The sequence below is a fragment of the Pelophylax lessonae genome (assembly GCF_965119305.1).
Source record: "Pelophylax lessonae genome assembly, chromosome: 4".
Lineage (NCBI taxonomy): Eukaryota > Metazoa > Chordata > Amphibia > Anura > Ranidae > Pelophylax > Pelophylax lessonae.
The window spans coordinates 585,833,229-585,848,741 of NC_138771.1; the positions used below are offsets into that span (position 1 = coordinate 585,833,229).

At 42.0% G+C, this 15,513-nt stretch overlaps 1 protein-coding gene across 1 annotated transcript; it reads left to right on the forward strand.

Moving 5' to 3' along the window:
- The first annotated feature begins 3,022 nt into the window (after nt 1–3,022).
- Nucleotides 3,023–13,881, forward strand: CHCHD5 (coiled-coil-helix-coiled-coil-helix domain containing 5). The gene is made up of 3 exons (XM_082256549.1): nt 3,023–3,097; nt 12,607–12,747; nt 13,722–13,881. Coding segments are annotated over exons 1-3 (294 nt in total). The 5' UTR covers nt 3,023–3,095; the 3' UTR covers nt 13,873–13,881.
- Nucleotides 13,882–15,513: the final 1,632 nt, after the last annotated feature.

A 15,513-nucleotide genomic window follows, 5' to 3' on the forward strand; every position in this document is an offset into this window, starting at 1 on the left:
GATATCAAACAATACGTTTCCAAGGATTATATGACTACTAATGATCTTGTACTTTGAACTGTATGTAAATCGACTTTTATAAGTTCTATGCACTGAGATATTGTATAACATAGACCATTGTTGTGTGGTCTCACTGTGTCCTTAATGCACAATTATTTGCCTGTATTTTTCTATGATTTTAAAATATTTAGTTTTGTGTTGAATAAAAGAAATCTTTTTAACAAAACTCTTGTGCCCGAAATCTCTGTTTCCCAATCCTTCCAAATGTAATTGATCAATTGAGGATAGGGGCACACCCTAAATTGGATACGTCATGGCCAAGATGGCTGCTATCTGTGGACACATGACTTGCAAAATAACACTTCAATTTTAGCATTTAATCAATGTGTGATTCGATCAATGCAATAGAATAGCCATAAATTCCCTCTCGATTGATTGAGACTTGGTTTAGATCGGATTTAAACTAGTCAATTGGCTAGGATAGAAAATAATTGTTCATGAATATGATCATATTTTATCAAACAGATTATAAGATTACATGGTGGAAGCAAAGATGAGTTTGATAACTTACAGTTGTGGCATATCGACCAAATGGGTAGTCAACTATAGATCGATTATTCATATTGCAAATTACAACGAAACGATCAATTTATTTTCCTATTGATCTCTTTAGATAGGCATAATCAATCTATAGTTGACAACTTACACACAGCGAAGTGGATTTTCGATCGACAGATAAGATACGATCATAACTTACAATCATAAATTATCAATTGCCACTCTGTTTCCACCATGTAATCTAATCATCTGATCGTTTAAAATATGATCACATTCATGAACAAAGTATCTCAGTGCTTAACCACTTACGGACCGCCCGCCGCAGTTTTACGTCGGTACTTTGACGTTAACTACCGCGGTTATGGTAGCAGATAGCTGCCATAACCCTGGTATTTTTTAAACTGTGGGCGGTCCGTTTTAACATTAGGGTGGTCCAAGTGGCAGATTCGCCACGGGATCACCTTCATGGGGGGGCGGGAGTGGTGCCCCCCCTCCCGCCGCTGCCTGTCGTTTTCCCCGTTTACCAGACCCCTCGGTAGCGGGGAAAATTATCCGGTCTGCTGTCCTCTCAGGCAGGAAGTCGAGTGAGGGCAAGATGGCACGGTGGGATGGGAGCCCCGAGCAAAGCCACGGAAGGCGGCGGGAGGGGGGGGGGACGTCCCCTCCCGCCCCCCCGGGTAACGATCGAGCGGCTCCCGAGCCGCATCGGTCTTTACCGACGGAAAGCCGACCGTCGGCTTCAAACCACGGTACCGGGATGATGCCTCTAACTAGAGGCATCATCCCGGTATAACCCCGCAAAATGTACTGACGTATCGGTAGGTTACTATGCGGTAAGTGGTTAAGTGATGTCATGTGTTGGTTTGCTTTCTATGTGTTCTTTCATCTCTGAGCATGCCCAGTCTTGCTCATAAGATTTTTCCCTGTCGAAATCTGTAATGAGATGAAAATCGGACGTGTTTTGATGGAGGACAAAAATTTTATAGCCTGCACTGGCTGCACATCAGGATTTTGTCAGCCGAAAAGTCGGAGTCGGTTGTCGAAAGCACCATACTAACAAGCCGAAAATCGGCAGATCGGTCGTCGGACGAAATTTCCTAAACAAATTTCTTATTGTATGTATGGGGCTTAGATTATCAAACGATCTTGCGTCCGTTTTTTGTTGCTTATCGAAAGTGAAGAGGTTATTTTCATACCAAAATTCCCATACGACAGAATTCAACTTCAGAAGTGATGTCATGTGTTGAATTGTTTTGTATGTGTTCTTTCTTTTCTGAGCATGCCCAGTCTTGCTCTTAAGATTTTTTTCGGTTGAAAACTGTACTAATTAAAACGAAAATTGGACGTTGTGTTGACATACGATAAAAATGTTATAGCCTGCACATCCAGATTTTGTCATCCGAAAATCCGTAATTGGCTGTCGAAAGCACCATACTAACAATCTGAAAATCGTCAGATCGTTCGTCGGACGAAATTTTACTTCCGATTTTCGTATCGTGTGTACGGGTCTTTAAGCTGTAAACACACTATACAACTTTTGTTGGTATATTTCCTTTAGATTAAAGCCTCGTACACACGCAAAGATTTTGTCCAGTGTTGTTGTGTTGGTTGGAATGTGCCTAGACTGCACACAAATTTTCTCGGCCAACAAAAACCAACTTCAGAAGTGATGTCATGTGCTGGTTTACTTTCCGTGTGTTTTTTCTTCTCTGAGCATGCCCAGTCTTGCTCATCACATTTTTGTCTGCCGAAATCTGTACTGACTGAAGAACAATCGGCCGTTCTGTTGACGGCCAACAAAAATTTTATAGTCTGCACACCAGATTTTGTTCGGCCGAAAAGTTGCAGTCGGTTGTCGGAAGCATCATACTAACAAGCCGACAATCGGCCGATCGGACGTTGGCCGAAAATTCACGGCCAACAATCGTTGCGTGTGTAGGAGGCTTTACCTTCAACTATGTAGTACATGAACCTATCTGATTGCATACAAATTGAAAGTGTTTAGGTCTGATCTCATATTATATGGTTTTTGGTAAATCTAAAGGAAAAAATCTAAAGAAAATTGTATAGCGTGTATGGCCCATAAATCGATCAGAAGGAAAGTTATGGCTTTTTAATCGTTTAATTGATTTGATTGAATTGTACATCGATCTCAAAAAAATGTGAAGCGTGTCTGTCCACCACAAATGTAAAGATGATGAATCAATGTACAGAATTCTGTTCAGCATTATATGTAATATTGAATATTATACTATACATATATATAATAATAGTATATAAATGTCACAGGCACATATGATCCCTCTCAGTATATTCTCACTATGAAGATGGATGCTGGGTAATCAGACAGCTGCTATAAAGGATTCTGCATAACACTTTGTTTCAGCCATACATGGGTTAATCAGACACGCCTCCCTCACTGATCGAACTCTCCGCCTCTTAGTTTGTGTTCTGCCAATCACAGGGTGCCCATCCCCCATACAGGAAGTAAAGTGTGACCATGTGAAGTCCTCAAGGGTGAGCTGGTGTCAGTGATCATGTAAGTAGAGTGTGGCTGATGGATCTGGTTGTAGATTGTTGTATGTGTGCAGTGACTGATCTTCTCCCCAGACATCCTCCATTCTATACCTGAGTCTTCTATTCTGCTACAATGTTTCCTGATCACTTCCTGGATTTGGCATTCCATCCTCTGAATGGCACATAGATCTGATCTGTTCACAGGAAAAGGAATCCAGATTTCAAGCAAAATCCAATTTTAAACAATTTTGCTCCTAGAAGACGAGTTAAGCAATGGATTGCACATAGATATTGATCGCCTGATGACTTTTGTAGTGACCAACAGAGCCAATCACTATTAGAGCCGGTTCACATATATGCAATGACAGAGATCGCATGTGATTCACACCGCACTGCTCTGCAAATCGCATGCGATGTCTGTGTGATGCGAATTCAACCATACAGATTGTATGACTGAATTTGCATCGCATTCGGACACAACTTGTACAGGACCCTTTTTTGGGTCCGCACTAGAATCAGATCGTATGCAACCCGATTCTTGTCCGAATCGACAGTTCGCACTGCGATATGCAAACTGATCTGGGGGTGTAGTTAACTGTGTATTGACACCCCCAGCGATTCGCATATGCAGTGTGAGCCGGGGTAGATGCGGGGTTCCCACATCGCATATATGTGAACCGGGCAGATTATCTTAACCACTTAAGCCCCGGAGGATTTGGCTGCTCAAAGACCAGGGCCTATTTTGCGATTCGGCACTGCGTGACTTTAACAGACAATTGCGCAGTCGTGCGATGCTGTACCCAAATGAAATTGACGTCCTTTTTTTTTTTTCCCCCCACAAACAGAGCTTTCTTTTGGTGGTATTTGATCACCTGTGAGATTTTTACTTTTTGCGCTATAAACAAAAAAAGAGCGACAATTTTGAAAAAATATTTTTCAAATTTTTTTTTTATATGAAATTCCCCCCCAAAAAAATTCGATTTTTACATTTTTTTGAACATTTAGGCCAATTTGTTTTCTGCTATAGCAATAAGCGTATTTTGATTGGTTTGCGCAAACGTTATTGCGTTTACTAACTACGGGAAAGATTTATTTATGTCATTTTTATTGTTTTGTTTTTTTTTTAACTAGTAATAACGGCTATCTGTTTTTTTTTTTTTTTTTTGGGACTGCGACATTGCGGTGGACATATCGGACCCCTAACTGACATTTTTTGACACTTTTGGGGGTACCAGTGACAATACTACAGTAATCAGTGCTATAAATATGCACTGTTACTGTAAAAATGACACCGGCAGGGAAGGGGTTAACTTTATTGGTAAACAGTGGGTTAAATGTATCCCTAGGGGCGTGATTCTAACTGTGGGGGGGCGTGGCTTGTGATGTAACCACAGAGACCTACGATCCTACATAACAGGATTATATGATCTCTGTAGTTACCCCAGGGAGAATGACAGGCGGCTTTGTTTACATCAGCCGCCTGCCTTTCTCCCTCTCCAGCGGGAGATCGCGAGTGAGCCACCGGTCAATCGCACAGGGATGTTAGTGAACGAGCGGGGGTGGGAGCGCGCCTCCAGCGGTGCGCGCTCACCCCCTAGAGGCTCGTGGGCGAGCGATGTAGTCCTACGTCGCTTTGCCCATTAGGGGCTGACTAGTTATTAGGGGCAGTGAATAGTTGTGCGGCGGTCGTCAAGTGGTAAAAGCGGAGCTCAATCTAAAGGGTGAAGTTCTGCTTTAAAGAGGAGGTAAAGTCGAAAAAAAAAAGATAAAAAAAAAGCCCTGTAAAGAGAAAGGCATAATGAGCTAGTATGCATCGCATACTAGCTCATTATGTAGTACTTACCTTAAAACGAAGCCCCCGCCGTGCCGCCACCTCAGGGACAGGACGGCGACATGTCCTGCTTCCGGGTTCGCGTCCTCCGGCCATCTGATTGGCCGGAGGCGCGATTACATCACTCCCGCGCCTGCGCGCGGGAGCCGCCGTTCACGGCACTGAGCTCTGAAGGAACGGCACGGGTGGCCGTTCCCTCAGAGCGCCTGCGCCGATGACGTCATCGGCAGTTTGCACTGTAAATATCTCCTAAACAGTGCAAGTTTGGGAGATATTTATAGCACCTATAGGTAAGCCTTAATATAGGCTTACCTATAGGTAAAAGTTATACAAGTGGGTTTACAACCTCTTTAAGGACTCGTCCCCCTCTCCCCTTGAATAATCGGCACTTTTTTGGAGCGGGGGGGGGGGGAGCAGGTACCTGGTTTTGACAGGTACCTGCTCCCACTTCCACTCTGACTGCCTAGGTGATCGGACACAGAAGTTCTCCTCCCTCCCCCCTGCAGTCTTTTGGGACATGTGACGCATCCCCAGGTCAAAAACGGATTGATCATTCACGCATGCGCAGTGGACAGCCTGCCGTGAGGCCGCAAACTTTTATAGCCGAGTGCCCATAGTTAACTGGGTGCCACAGCCCGGATTGGCTGTTTAAGTCAGCTGCTACAGTTTTTGTAGCTACTAACTTTTATTTTTTTCACAGGAGCCTAAAGGTCCTCTTTCACCTCTTGCAACCAACATTAGGCTAAGTTCACACTGGCATTGAAAGCAGGCGCTTGAGGGGCATTTTTATTGCCCCTCAAATGTCTATGCAAATAAAACAATGGACAACACTCAGTGCTGTTCACATTATCAAACCATGAAGCAATAGCGTCGCTTTGCTTCAAAATTAAAGTATCATGGCGAGTCCGGAGGCCTTTGAAGCCTTTCCATGCTTCCCATTCAAGTCTATGCTAATGTTCTGCAAACGCACTGGCAGGCGTTTACGGCGCGTTAAAATTAGTTTTAAAAAAACCATGCAGGAGGAATGTAATTTCCCACAATGCTCGGTAATGATAGAGGAGAGCATAGAGTGTCCTGCAGTCACTTCCTGTTTGTGCTGCTTGAAGATGGCTGACATCAACGTGTCTCTGTTGATCCAGGGGGTAGAACACCGGTGTTCTATCAGAATAGCGCTACCTATCAGATTCTGCAACCTGAAGTGACGTTAGGACGAGAACAACTTACTGCGCGTGCGCCATACATTCCAACATGGCCACTATCCGTTCTAATAGGTTTCCTAATGTGACAGAACATGAAGCAGCTGCGGACATCTTCTTACACCCACGCAAGTCTTGAATTTTACATTTATTTTAGCAGTAAGCTCCCCTTATAGACTGAATAACAGTATTACATTTCTAATATTATTGTAATATAGTAAATATAGCGAGAAACCTGCAGGTAGAAGGTGGCGGCGGCCATCTTGGTACACCCCGCGCTGCTCAGCGACAAACTGATTATATAGTGAAATAGACTATCTCACTCGGTCGCAGTGAAATAGTCTATTTCAGTATATAAGGTGAGTTTACTGCCAATATAAATGTAAAATTCAAGACTGATAGGTAGAGGTATAAGTCACTTCCAGTTACAGAATCTGATAGGTAGAGGTATAAGTCACTTCCGGTTACAGAATCTGATGGGTAGAGGTATAAGTCACTTCCAGTTACAGAATCTGATAGGTAGAGGTATAAGTCACTTCCAGTTACAGAATCTGATAGGTAGAGGTATAAGTCACTTCCAGTTACAGAATCTGATAGGTAGAGGTATAAGTCACTTCCAGTTACAGAATCTGATAGGTAGAGGTATAAGTCACTTCCAGTTACAGAATCTGATAGGTAGAGGTATAAGTCACTTCCAGTTACAGAATCTGATAGGTAGAGGTATAAGTCACTTCCCGTTACAGAATCTGATAGGTAGCGGTATAAGTCACTTCCAGTTACAGAATCTGATAGGTAGAGGTATAAGTCACTTCCAGTTACAGCATCTGATAGGTAGCGGTATAAGTCGGTTCCCGTTACAGAATCTGATAGGTAGAGGTATAAGTCGGTTCCCGTTACAGAATCTGATAGGTAGAGGTATAAGTCACTTCCAGTTACAGAATCTGATAGGTAGAGGTATAAGTCACTTCCAGTTACAGCATCTGATAGGTAGCGGTATAAGTCGCTTCCCGTTACAGAATCTGATAGGTAGAGGTATAAGTCGCTTCCCGTTACAGAATCTGATAGGTAGAGGTATAAGTCGCTTCCCGTTACAGAATCTGATAGGTAGAGGTATAAGTCACTTCCAGTTACAGCATCTGATAGGTAGCGGTATAAGTCACTTCCCGTTACAGAATCTGATAGGTAGAGGTATAAGTCACTTCCAGTTACAGAATCTGATAGGTAGTCATATTCTGATAGAACACCGGTGTTCTGCCGAAAACTCCAACTTGCCAAAATCTCCAACAATGTCACTTCCGGTGACTCTCCAGCAGCAATGATTGCAGATTTTGACGATTTAGTTGTTTTCAAAAAACCCCAGCAGCGTATACACTACTATACTATGATACAGGACGAGGTGGCTGTTTTCACAGAACTGGGTAAGGAGGAAAAAAGGTCACTGCCCTAAAGGTGGCCATGTTGTTGGTTATGAACAGGTGGACTATCAATATATATTCATTAAATCTTGTACCGTAGTGTATACCTATCGCTCAAAAGAAGTACAAGAACTTCTTTTGGGCGACAGAAGTCCTGCGATTCTGTTCACGCACTTTTACCGTGATTTGTCAGGAGACAATCGCAGAAAAATCACGCTGCATTTGGGGTGCGATTTGCCATGATTCGGGATTGCAGTCGGAATTGCAGCAATTCTGCCCGCGATCTGGGACGCCAAGATGTACCCAGAGCCTAAAAATTACAAAAAAATAAATAAAATGAATGAGCAGCTCAAAGCACATTCATCTTTTCAGGGCTCAAGCACACAGGTGCATATTGCTGTACAATGTAAATGTGTTTTGATTCCTGGGAGCCATAGTTGTGTACAGACAACTGAATTACAGGATACTGCCATGTGGATTGCAGATATAAACATGTATAACTGGCCATAAATGGATCAAAATTTGGCTGCTTTTGCAGGCAACTCCCTGTGCAGGCGCTTCCTCCTGACAGAATACATTGTGTGAATGGGGGAATCTGTTCAGTTTTTTCTGATTTTTTTTTTTTTTCTGATGAGAAAAAAAAAAAAAAAAGAGTCCTCTATGGCTAGACGAAGCGTATGTACTTGGGAACAGACCCATCCAGGGGGTACCAGGTGTATGTACACCCAGCTGTATGTGCTACGTACATATACCCGCCTACACCTGCATCTTGTAATTCATGGGTACAGGCGGTTGGGTGCAACACCTTTTTGTCTCCTAGGTGCTGAATTTCCACCATATTTTATATTGTAGGGCTGTAAAACCTGAGAGTTATTTAATTCTCCAGCAACTAACTGGCTTATACAGGATCTGTAGTTTCAACATCTTATGGACAGCAATGACAGTCCATACACTTTTCCTTGCCAGCCATTACACCATGGGGTGCAGGAGACAGGGTGTGGTGCACATTTTAAGGGTACATTGAAGTGTTGAGGGACATTTCCTTCTGATGGAGTTTCACATTGGTACTTTAAGGCCCCGTTCACATTACCGCGATCCGACTTGGGGGGGGGGGCGACCTCCGAGGTCGCGGTGCGAGCAGCGCGCCGCGACCTCGGAGCGGCCGCCACGGACTTCATAACATTGAAGTCTATGGCGGTCGCCTCCGGGTCGCCCCAAAGAAGCTCCGGACCCTTTTTCTAAGTCGGAGCGACTTGTGTCGCTCCTATTAGAACGGGTCCGCAGCTTCCCTATGGAAGGCGACCTACGGCGACCTGTGAGGCGACTAGGTCGCCTCACAGGTCGCCTTAGTGTGAACGGGGACTTACAAACTAGCATAATGTGCAGAACGAAAACAAACATTGTTTTGTTTCAATTCGTTATTTAAATAATTTTGTTTAGTTAAATTAGTTAAATTCATTTTCGGAATTTTGTTTGATTTCGTTTTGTTTATTTGTTTTCAAATTCAATTAAAATTTTCCCAAATGCAGTCAAATTGAATTTAATTCAAATGATTTCGGAATATATGAATTGAATTCAAATTTATTCTATTTGAAACTTGAATTTCGGAAGACTGGTATATTCATTTCTATTCTATTGTGTTTTTTTTTTTTTCGTTTATTGATGGACACAGCTCCTGATCTTCATAACCATTGGGTTATACTGCCCCCTACAGGAGTAGGACACTAGGCAGAAAAAGAATCTGGCTATGCCTATGGGCAGTCTCAGGGGGTATACCTCTCTCTGCTATAGGTACTTTTTTTTTCTGCCTATTCAGGAGTAAGGACCTAGTTCCTTGCTGGGATCTCTGGTCCTGGCAAATTGTTTTGGATAGAATTTTTTTTTCTCCTGTTTTGAGAGATCTACAATCAACTACCGGGCTGGATAATCTTGATCCAGTGGTCATGCCAGTCTGGTCAGCGAGCGTGCGCAGACCTAAGCACTGTGCTAGGTTGTTCGCAACATATCCTCACTGGACGGGGCTGGCCTGCGAGTTAAACGCCTTACGAGGTCACATGGTTCCTCCTGGCTGACAGCACCCCCATTTTGATGACGAGGGGTTCTGTCTGGAGCGGTGCCTGCCTGATTCCAGGTATAGTGAGTAGCTGTCATCCCCCACCCCCCCTTCTCCCCCTGGAGGGTTTTGAGGTGGACGTGGGCCCCTCTTTGGAATGGTCAGACCCCGGGTTCCCTTCCTTCCCCTCAGGCACCCCCCTTTTACCTGTCCCCCATCCTCCTGGGGTGGGGGCAGGGCGCTGGGCTGGCAGTGACCAGATGATCGGCTGTGCAGGGGGGTTGAGCCTGGTGGGGGCTCCTCCCAGGGCCCCCCGTCCTGCTTGGGTCAGTTCTTGAGGCCTAGGGATCCCTCCTGGGTCTCTTGGAGCCTTGTTGTGCCACGCGGGGCCACTATTTTGCTGTAGCCTGTGTGTTTCTATGCACAGCGGCCATGTTTTTGTAGTTTTGCGGTGGTTTTCCATTAAAAATAGCAGCGGCCATGACAGTGGAGCCCTGTGGGCAGCGATTTCCACAGTAGGAGCCCCTCCTCATCCCCTGGTGCTGACTTCTGGATCTTTTCACTTCCTGATCGCCGCACGTGGAGTGCAGACTATCCTGGTGGCTGCAGGTGCCTGTTTCTGTTGGGTGGTGAGTCTGGTGGGTTTCTCTTCCTCTCTAAATGCATGTTCCCGGTGACCGAGTGGTACTGCCAGCGTAGTGGGGGTTGTACCTTTGCAGTGTTCCCCCCCCCCCCTGGTGACTCATGGAGTCTTTGTAGCACATCTATCCAGCTGACCCCACGCTCTGAGGCTGCGGGGCCCTCCGGGTCCCAACCATCCATCGATGCACTGACGGCGGTCCTGGAGTCCTTTATGTCCTGGGTGGAGGTGGTTTTTGGGCGACGGGCTAGCAAAAGCACCTCCAAGAAGTCATTCGGTCCGGCTCCAAGATGGAGTTTCTATTCGAATTTCAGAAGACGGTTATATTCCGTCCTAATCTAGTCTATGTGAATTTAAATTTATTCTATTCGAAATTCACATTTTGGAAGATGTTTATTCTTTCTATTTTATTCTATTGTTTTCTGTCATTTTATATTCTGTTCTATTCGAAAGTCGGATTTTGGAAGATGGTTATATTCTATTTTAATCTATTGGATTTGAATTTATTCTGTTTGAAACTTGACTTTCGGAAGACAGTTATATTCTTACTTTTTTATTCTATTTTTTTTCTTTTCTATTCTATTCTTTTCTAATCTATTCTATTTGAATTCAAATTGTATTGTTTGCACTTCAGAAGTTGGTTATATTCTTTGCGTTTTTTTTTTTTTTTTTTTATTCTATTCTATTATTTTCTATTCTAATCTATTCAAATGTATTACATTCAAAATTTGAATTTTCGGAAGACCGCTATATTCTATTTTTTTTATTTTCTATTGTATTCTGTTTGAAATTCGAATTTCGGAAGACGGTTATATTCAATGCTAATCTATTCTGATTTCAGAAGTTGTGTTCTTTCTATTTTATTCTATTCTGTTCTTTTTTTTTTTTTCTATTCTTTTTGTTTCCTTTTTCTATTCTATTGTATTCAAATTTAATCTATTCAATATTCGAAAGACTGTTGTATTCTTTCTCTTTTAGTCTATTCTATTCAAATTTATTCTAGTAAAAATTCTAATTTCAGAGGATGGTTATATTTTTTTCTATTTTATTCTATTCTTTCTATTGGGGGTTTTTTTTTTTTTTTTTTTTTTTTTTATTCTATTAAATTTTATGCTTTTTTATTTTTTTATTCTATTCAGTTCTGTTTTCCTCTAGTCTATTCTATTCTGTTGTTTTATTCTATTCTTTACTAAATTCAAATTTTGGAAGGTCTATATTGTTTTTTATTCTATTGTATTCTTTTCTCTTCTCTATTCTATTCCTTTTCTGTTCTGTTTTATTTAAAATAAATTGAAAAAATAAGTGTGTATGTGTGTGTATATATATATATATATATATGTGTATATATTATATTTGTTTTCAAATCGAATTTCGGACGATATTTTGTTTCGTTATTTCAGATTATCAAAATACTAGTGGTTGGACTCTGCCTGCCTGCCACATCCCTCATGAACTATACAAAATTATAGGGAGTGTTGGGACTTTTTAGGCACTTTTATATTTCATAATTTTTTTTATATATTTATTAAGACGTTAAAAAAAAAAAAAGTTGGTTATTACATATACAAAAAAATATGACAATGTTCACACAACACAATGTATACATATTACGATGGACTACAAATACACCAACTGTGAAGGATGCGTTGATAAAGTTGTAACTTCATCATCACATCCTTCACAGTTGGTGTATTCGCAGTCCATCACAATATTTCTACATTGTCTCGTGTGAACATTGTCATATATTTTTTGTATATGTAATAACCAACTTTTTAACATGTATTAATAAAATATTATTTATTTATTTTTTTTATATAAAATTTTTTTATTTGTGTGATTAAACCTAAGAGCCGGTTCACATAGGCGCGACCCGACTTTGCCGGGCGACCTGTGAAGTCGCGGTGTGCAGCTCGCACCGCGACCTCGGAGCGGCATGCAGGGACTTCATATCATTGAAGTCAATGCAGGTCGCTCCAGGTCGCCCCAAAGTAGCTCAGGACCCTTTTTCTAAGTCGGAGTGACTTGTGTCGCTCCTATTAGAACGGGTCCTGTGCTAATCTATGGCAGGCGACCCACGGCGACTTGTCAGGCGACCAGGTCGCCTGACAAGTCGCCCCAGTGTGAACCGGCTCTAAAAGTGCCTAAAAAGTCCCAATATTTAGGGGAAACAATTTTGTATTGTTATTTCGATACATTCTGATACATCCGAATAACAAAAAAATTCATCCGGATTTCAATTTGGAAGTAAATGAACCGCACTGTCTAATATCAACTGTTGTAGGACTCAATGCCCTGCGTAATAATACAAATGATGCAGTATATTGTAAGTATACCTCTGTTAAAAATATGTTAATTTCTATCAATGACCAAGCCTTCTCTATTCTCTTCACTCAAAGGCAGGCCGCTTTGGAGGTCACAGCCAAGTACTGCCGTAATGAATTGGATGCATATGGACAGTGTGTGACAAACAAGCCGGGGACATGGCATCACGATTGTCATGAGCTGAAGGTCCAGGTGGCCCAGTGTACTTCATCGCAGTGAGTAGCTGGCATTTTACCTGTAAGGGATTTTTCACACCATGTCCGTTTAGCTGCATTTTTCTGTATAATGCCACAAACTGTATGTATGGTGTGAACAGGGCACATCCGCGTCATTCCTTCACAGAGATCTGTAAATTAATGAACTAAAAATCCTATTTGCTACAAACAGAGTACAATAACTACTGCACTCCTAGTCTATGGACAATTCCACCAGCTCTCCAACTCAAAGCATGTACCTCCTGTACAAAGAGCTGGAGGAACAGTCTGCAGGGGCCTGGCATTGCACCCACCGTCCAATGATCATGGGTGCAATGCACATTTTACTTACCTGCAAATATACGTTCCATTGTATAGGCATGTTTTTTTTTTTTTTCTAAAAGGTGAACTTCGCCTATAAATCTTTCCCAGCGGTATCCTCTACATACTCTGATCTCTAGGTGGCAGTATTGCTACATCATTATTCAAATCCATTACTGCATTTTCATTGATTTTAAAATCCACAAAAGATTACGATTTAAATAACAGGAATCTATTTGCATTACTTAAAGGAACCTTAGATGTGGATTTGCTCTTCTTATTATAAATACAATAAGAACTGAATCTGATTTATTTTCACAGACTTGTCAATTATTATAATGATGCGTAAAATATAAAGCACTTGTGTGGTTACATTTTCCCTGCAAAGTATGGTTGGCACATACCGCCAGCTGGGGAAGGTCTCAGGTAAAGTATACTCAAACCCGAGCACTAAAATCTCATATAAGCTTCAGCTTGTTTTTGTCATTTCAACCTTTTGACATTTCCAGCTTTTATTCAATATTCCTACAAAATTACAGAGTGTCAATGGCAGCATAAACCATTGATTTAAAACAAAAAAAAAGACAATTTTTTTTTCTTTTTTTTTTTTTCATTAGATTGATTTGGCACATATTAAACATGTTACAGGTCTCTATTTATTTCTTGTCCTCCAGTCCCATTATACAGAAGATCCGTTCTCAATGTGCAGAACCCTTTACAGCCTTTGAACAGTGTCTAAAACTAAACCCAACAGCGGTGGAAAACTGCTCCAAACATGTCACTGACTTCTTAAAATGTGCCGAGAGTGTCAAGGTGGCTGAATAGCATGGAAGAGGTAAGAAGCAATAAAATAGATAAAAATCATTCTGCATGTCAGATATCATTCAATTTTGTACACTTTTTTTCCAAATGTTTTTGCTGTTTGAACTAGGTATTAGTGTAGTTCTATTCCCTGTGTTATTTGTTTGCCTTATCTTGTAATGATGGGCTGACATGCTGTTGCTGCAGTTTGTAATGTCATGGCTGATTGATTCCCCTATGCTCATGTATTCATTCACCTAGCTTGTCCCTATTCATTACAGGGAAATTCAGAATACCATGTAACCACTTGCAGACTGCCCTCCATGTACTGTGGACAGTCAGCTAATATAGGCAAAGTGACATATCCGTATGTCGCTGCCTGCTTCCTGGTTTTGGCTGTGCGCATGCACCTGCACCCCCTGTCAACAGATTCTAGCCAATGATTCATGACCGGAACCTGCTTGGTGATCGGCTGTGTACAATCACAGCCCAGAGCTCTGTGTTGACAATCAACACAGAGCTCTGTCCAGATAGAACAATCTCTGTTTGTCCTGGATAAGAAACTTAGAGATCTGTTAGCAAAAGCACCACACTTTATACATATTACACATAGTTCCACACGTTTAACCCCTTGATCGCCCTAGATGTTAACCCCTTCCCAGCCAGTATCATTAGTACAGTGACTGTATATAATCTTCTCACTGATAACTGTATTAATGTCAGTGGCAGTTAGTCAGTTTCCCCCAGCGGCAGTTAGTGTTTTGGGGAATCTGACACTATCAGAGTACCCATATAAGTCGCTGATCACTGCCATCCAATAGTATAAAAAATAAATTCATTTTAATATATGTTCTAGTTTGTAGGCACTATAACTTTCACACAAACCAATCAATATACAGTCGGGTCAATAAATATTGGGACATCGACACAATTCTAATCTTTTTGGCTCTATACACTACCACAATGGATTTGAAATGAAACAAACGAGATGTGCTTTAACTGCAGACTTTCAGCTTTAATTTGAGGGTATTTACATCCAAATCCGGTGAACGGTGTAGGAATTACAACAGTTTGTATATGTGCCTCCCACTTTTTAAAGGGACCAAAAGTAATGGGACAGATTAACAATAATAAATTAAACTTTCACTTTTTAATACTTGGTTGCAAATCCTTTGCAGTCAATTACAGCCTGAAATCTGGAACGCATAGACATCACCAGACGCTGGGTTTCATCCCTGATGATGCTCTGCCAGGCCTCTACTGCAACTGTCTTCAGTTCCTGCTTGTTCTTGGGGCATTTTCCCTTCAGTTTTGTCTTCAGCAAGTGAAATGCATGCTCAAATCGGATTCAGGTCAGGTGATTGACTTGGCCATTGCATAACATTCCACTTCTTTCCCTTTAAAATCTCTTTGGTGTTGGATGAAGACTGGGAGGAGGCGTGTCTGACACACCTCTCGGTTTCTCCGGCTGTTAACAGGCTGATCCATCTCTACATGCTACACCAATCTTATGTGACCCCGGTCCGGTTGCATGCCATGCATAGACTCCCGACTCCTGCATGCACCAGGGGTACTCACCCGCGTGCGGATTTTGCGCATGTCATGTGGCAGTGCCCGGTCATTGCGCGGTACTGGCGGAGGGTGACTGAGGTTCTTTCCTCGGTC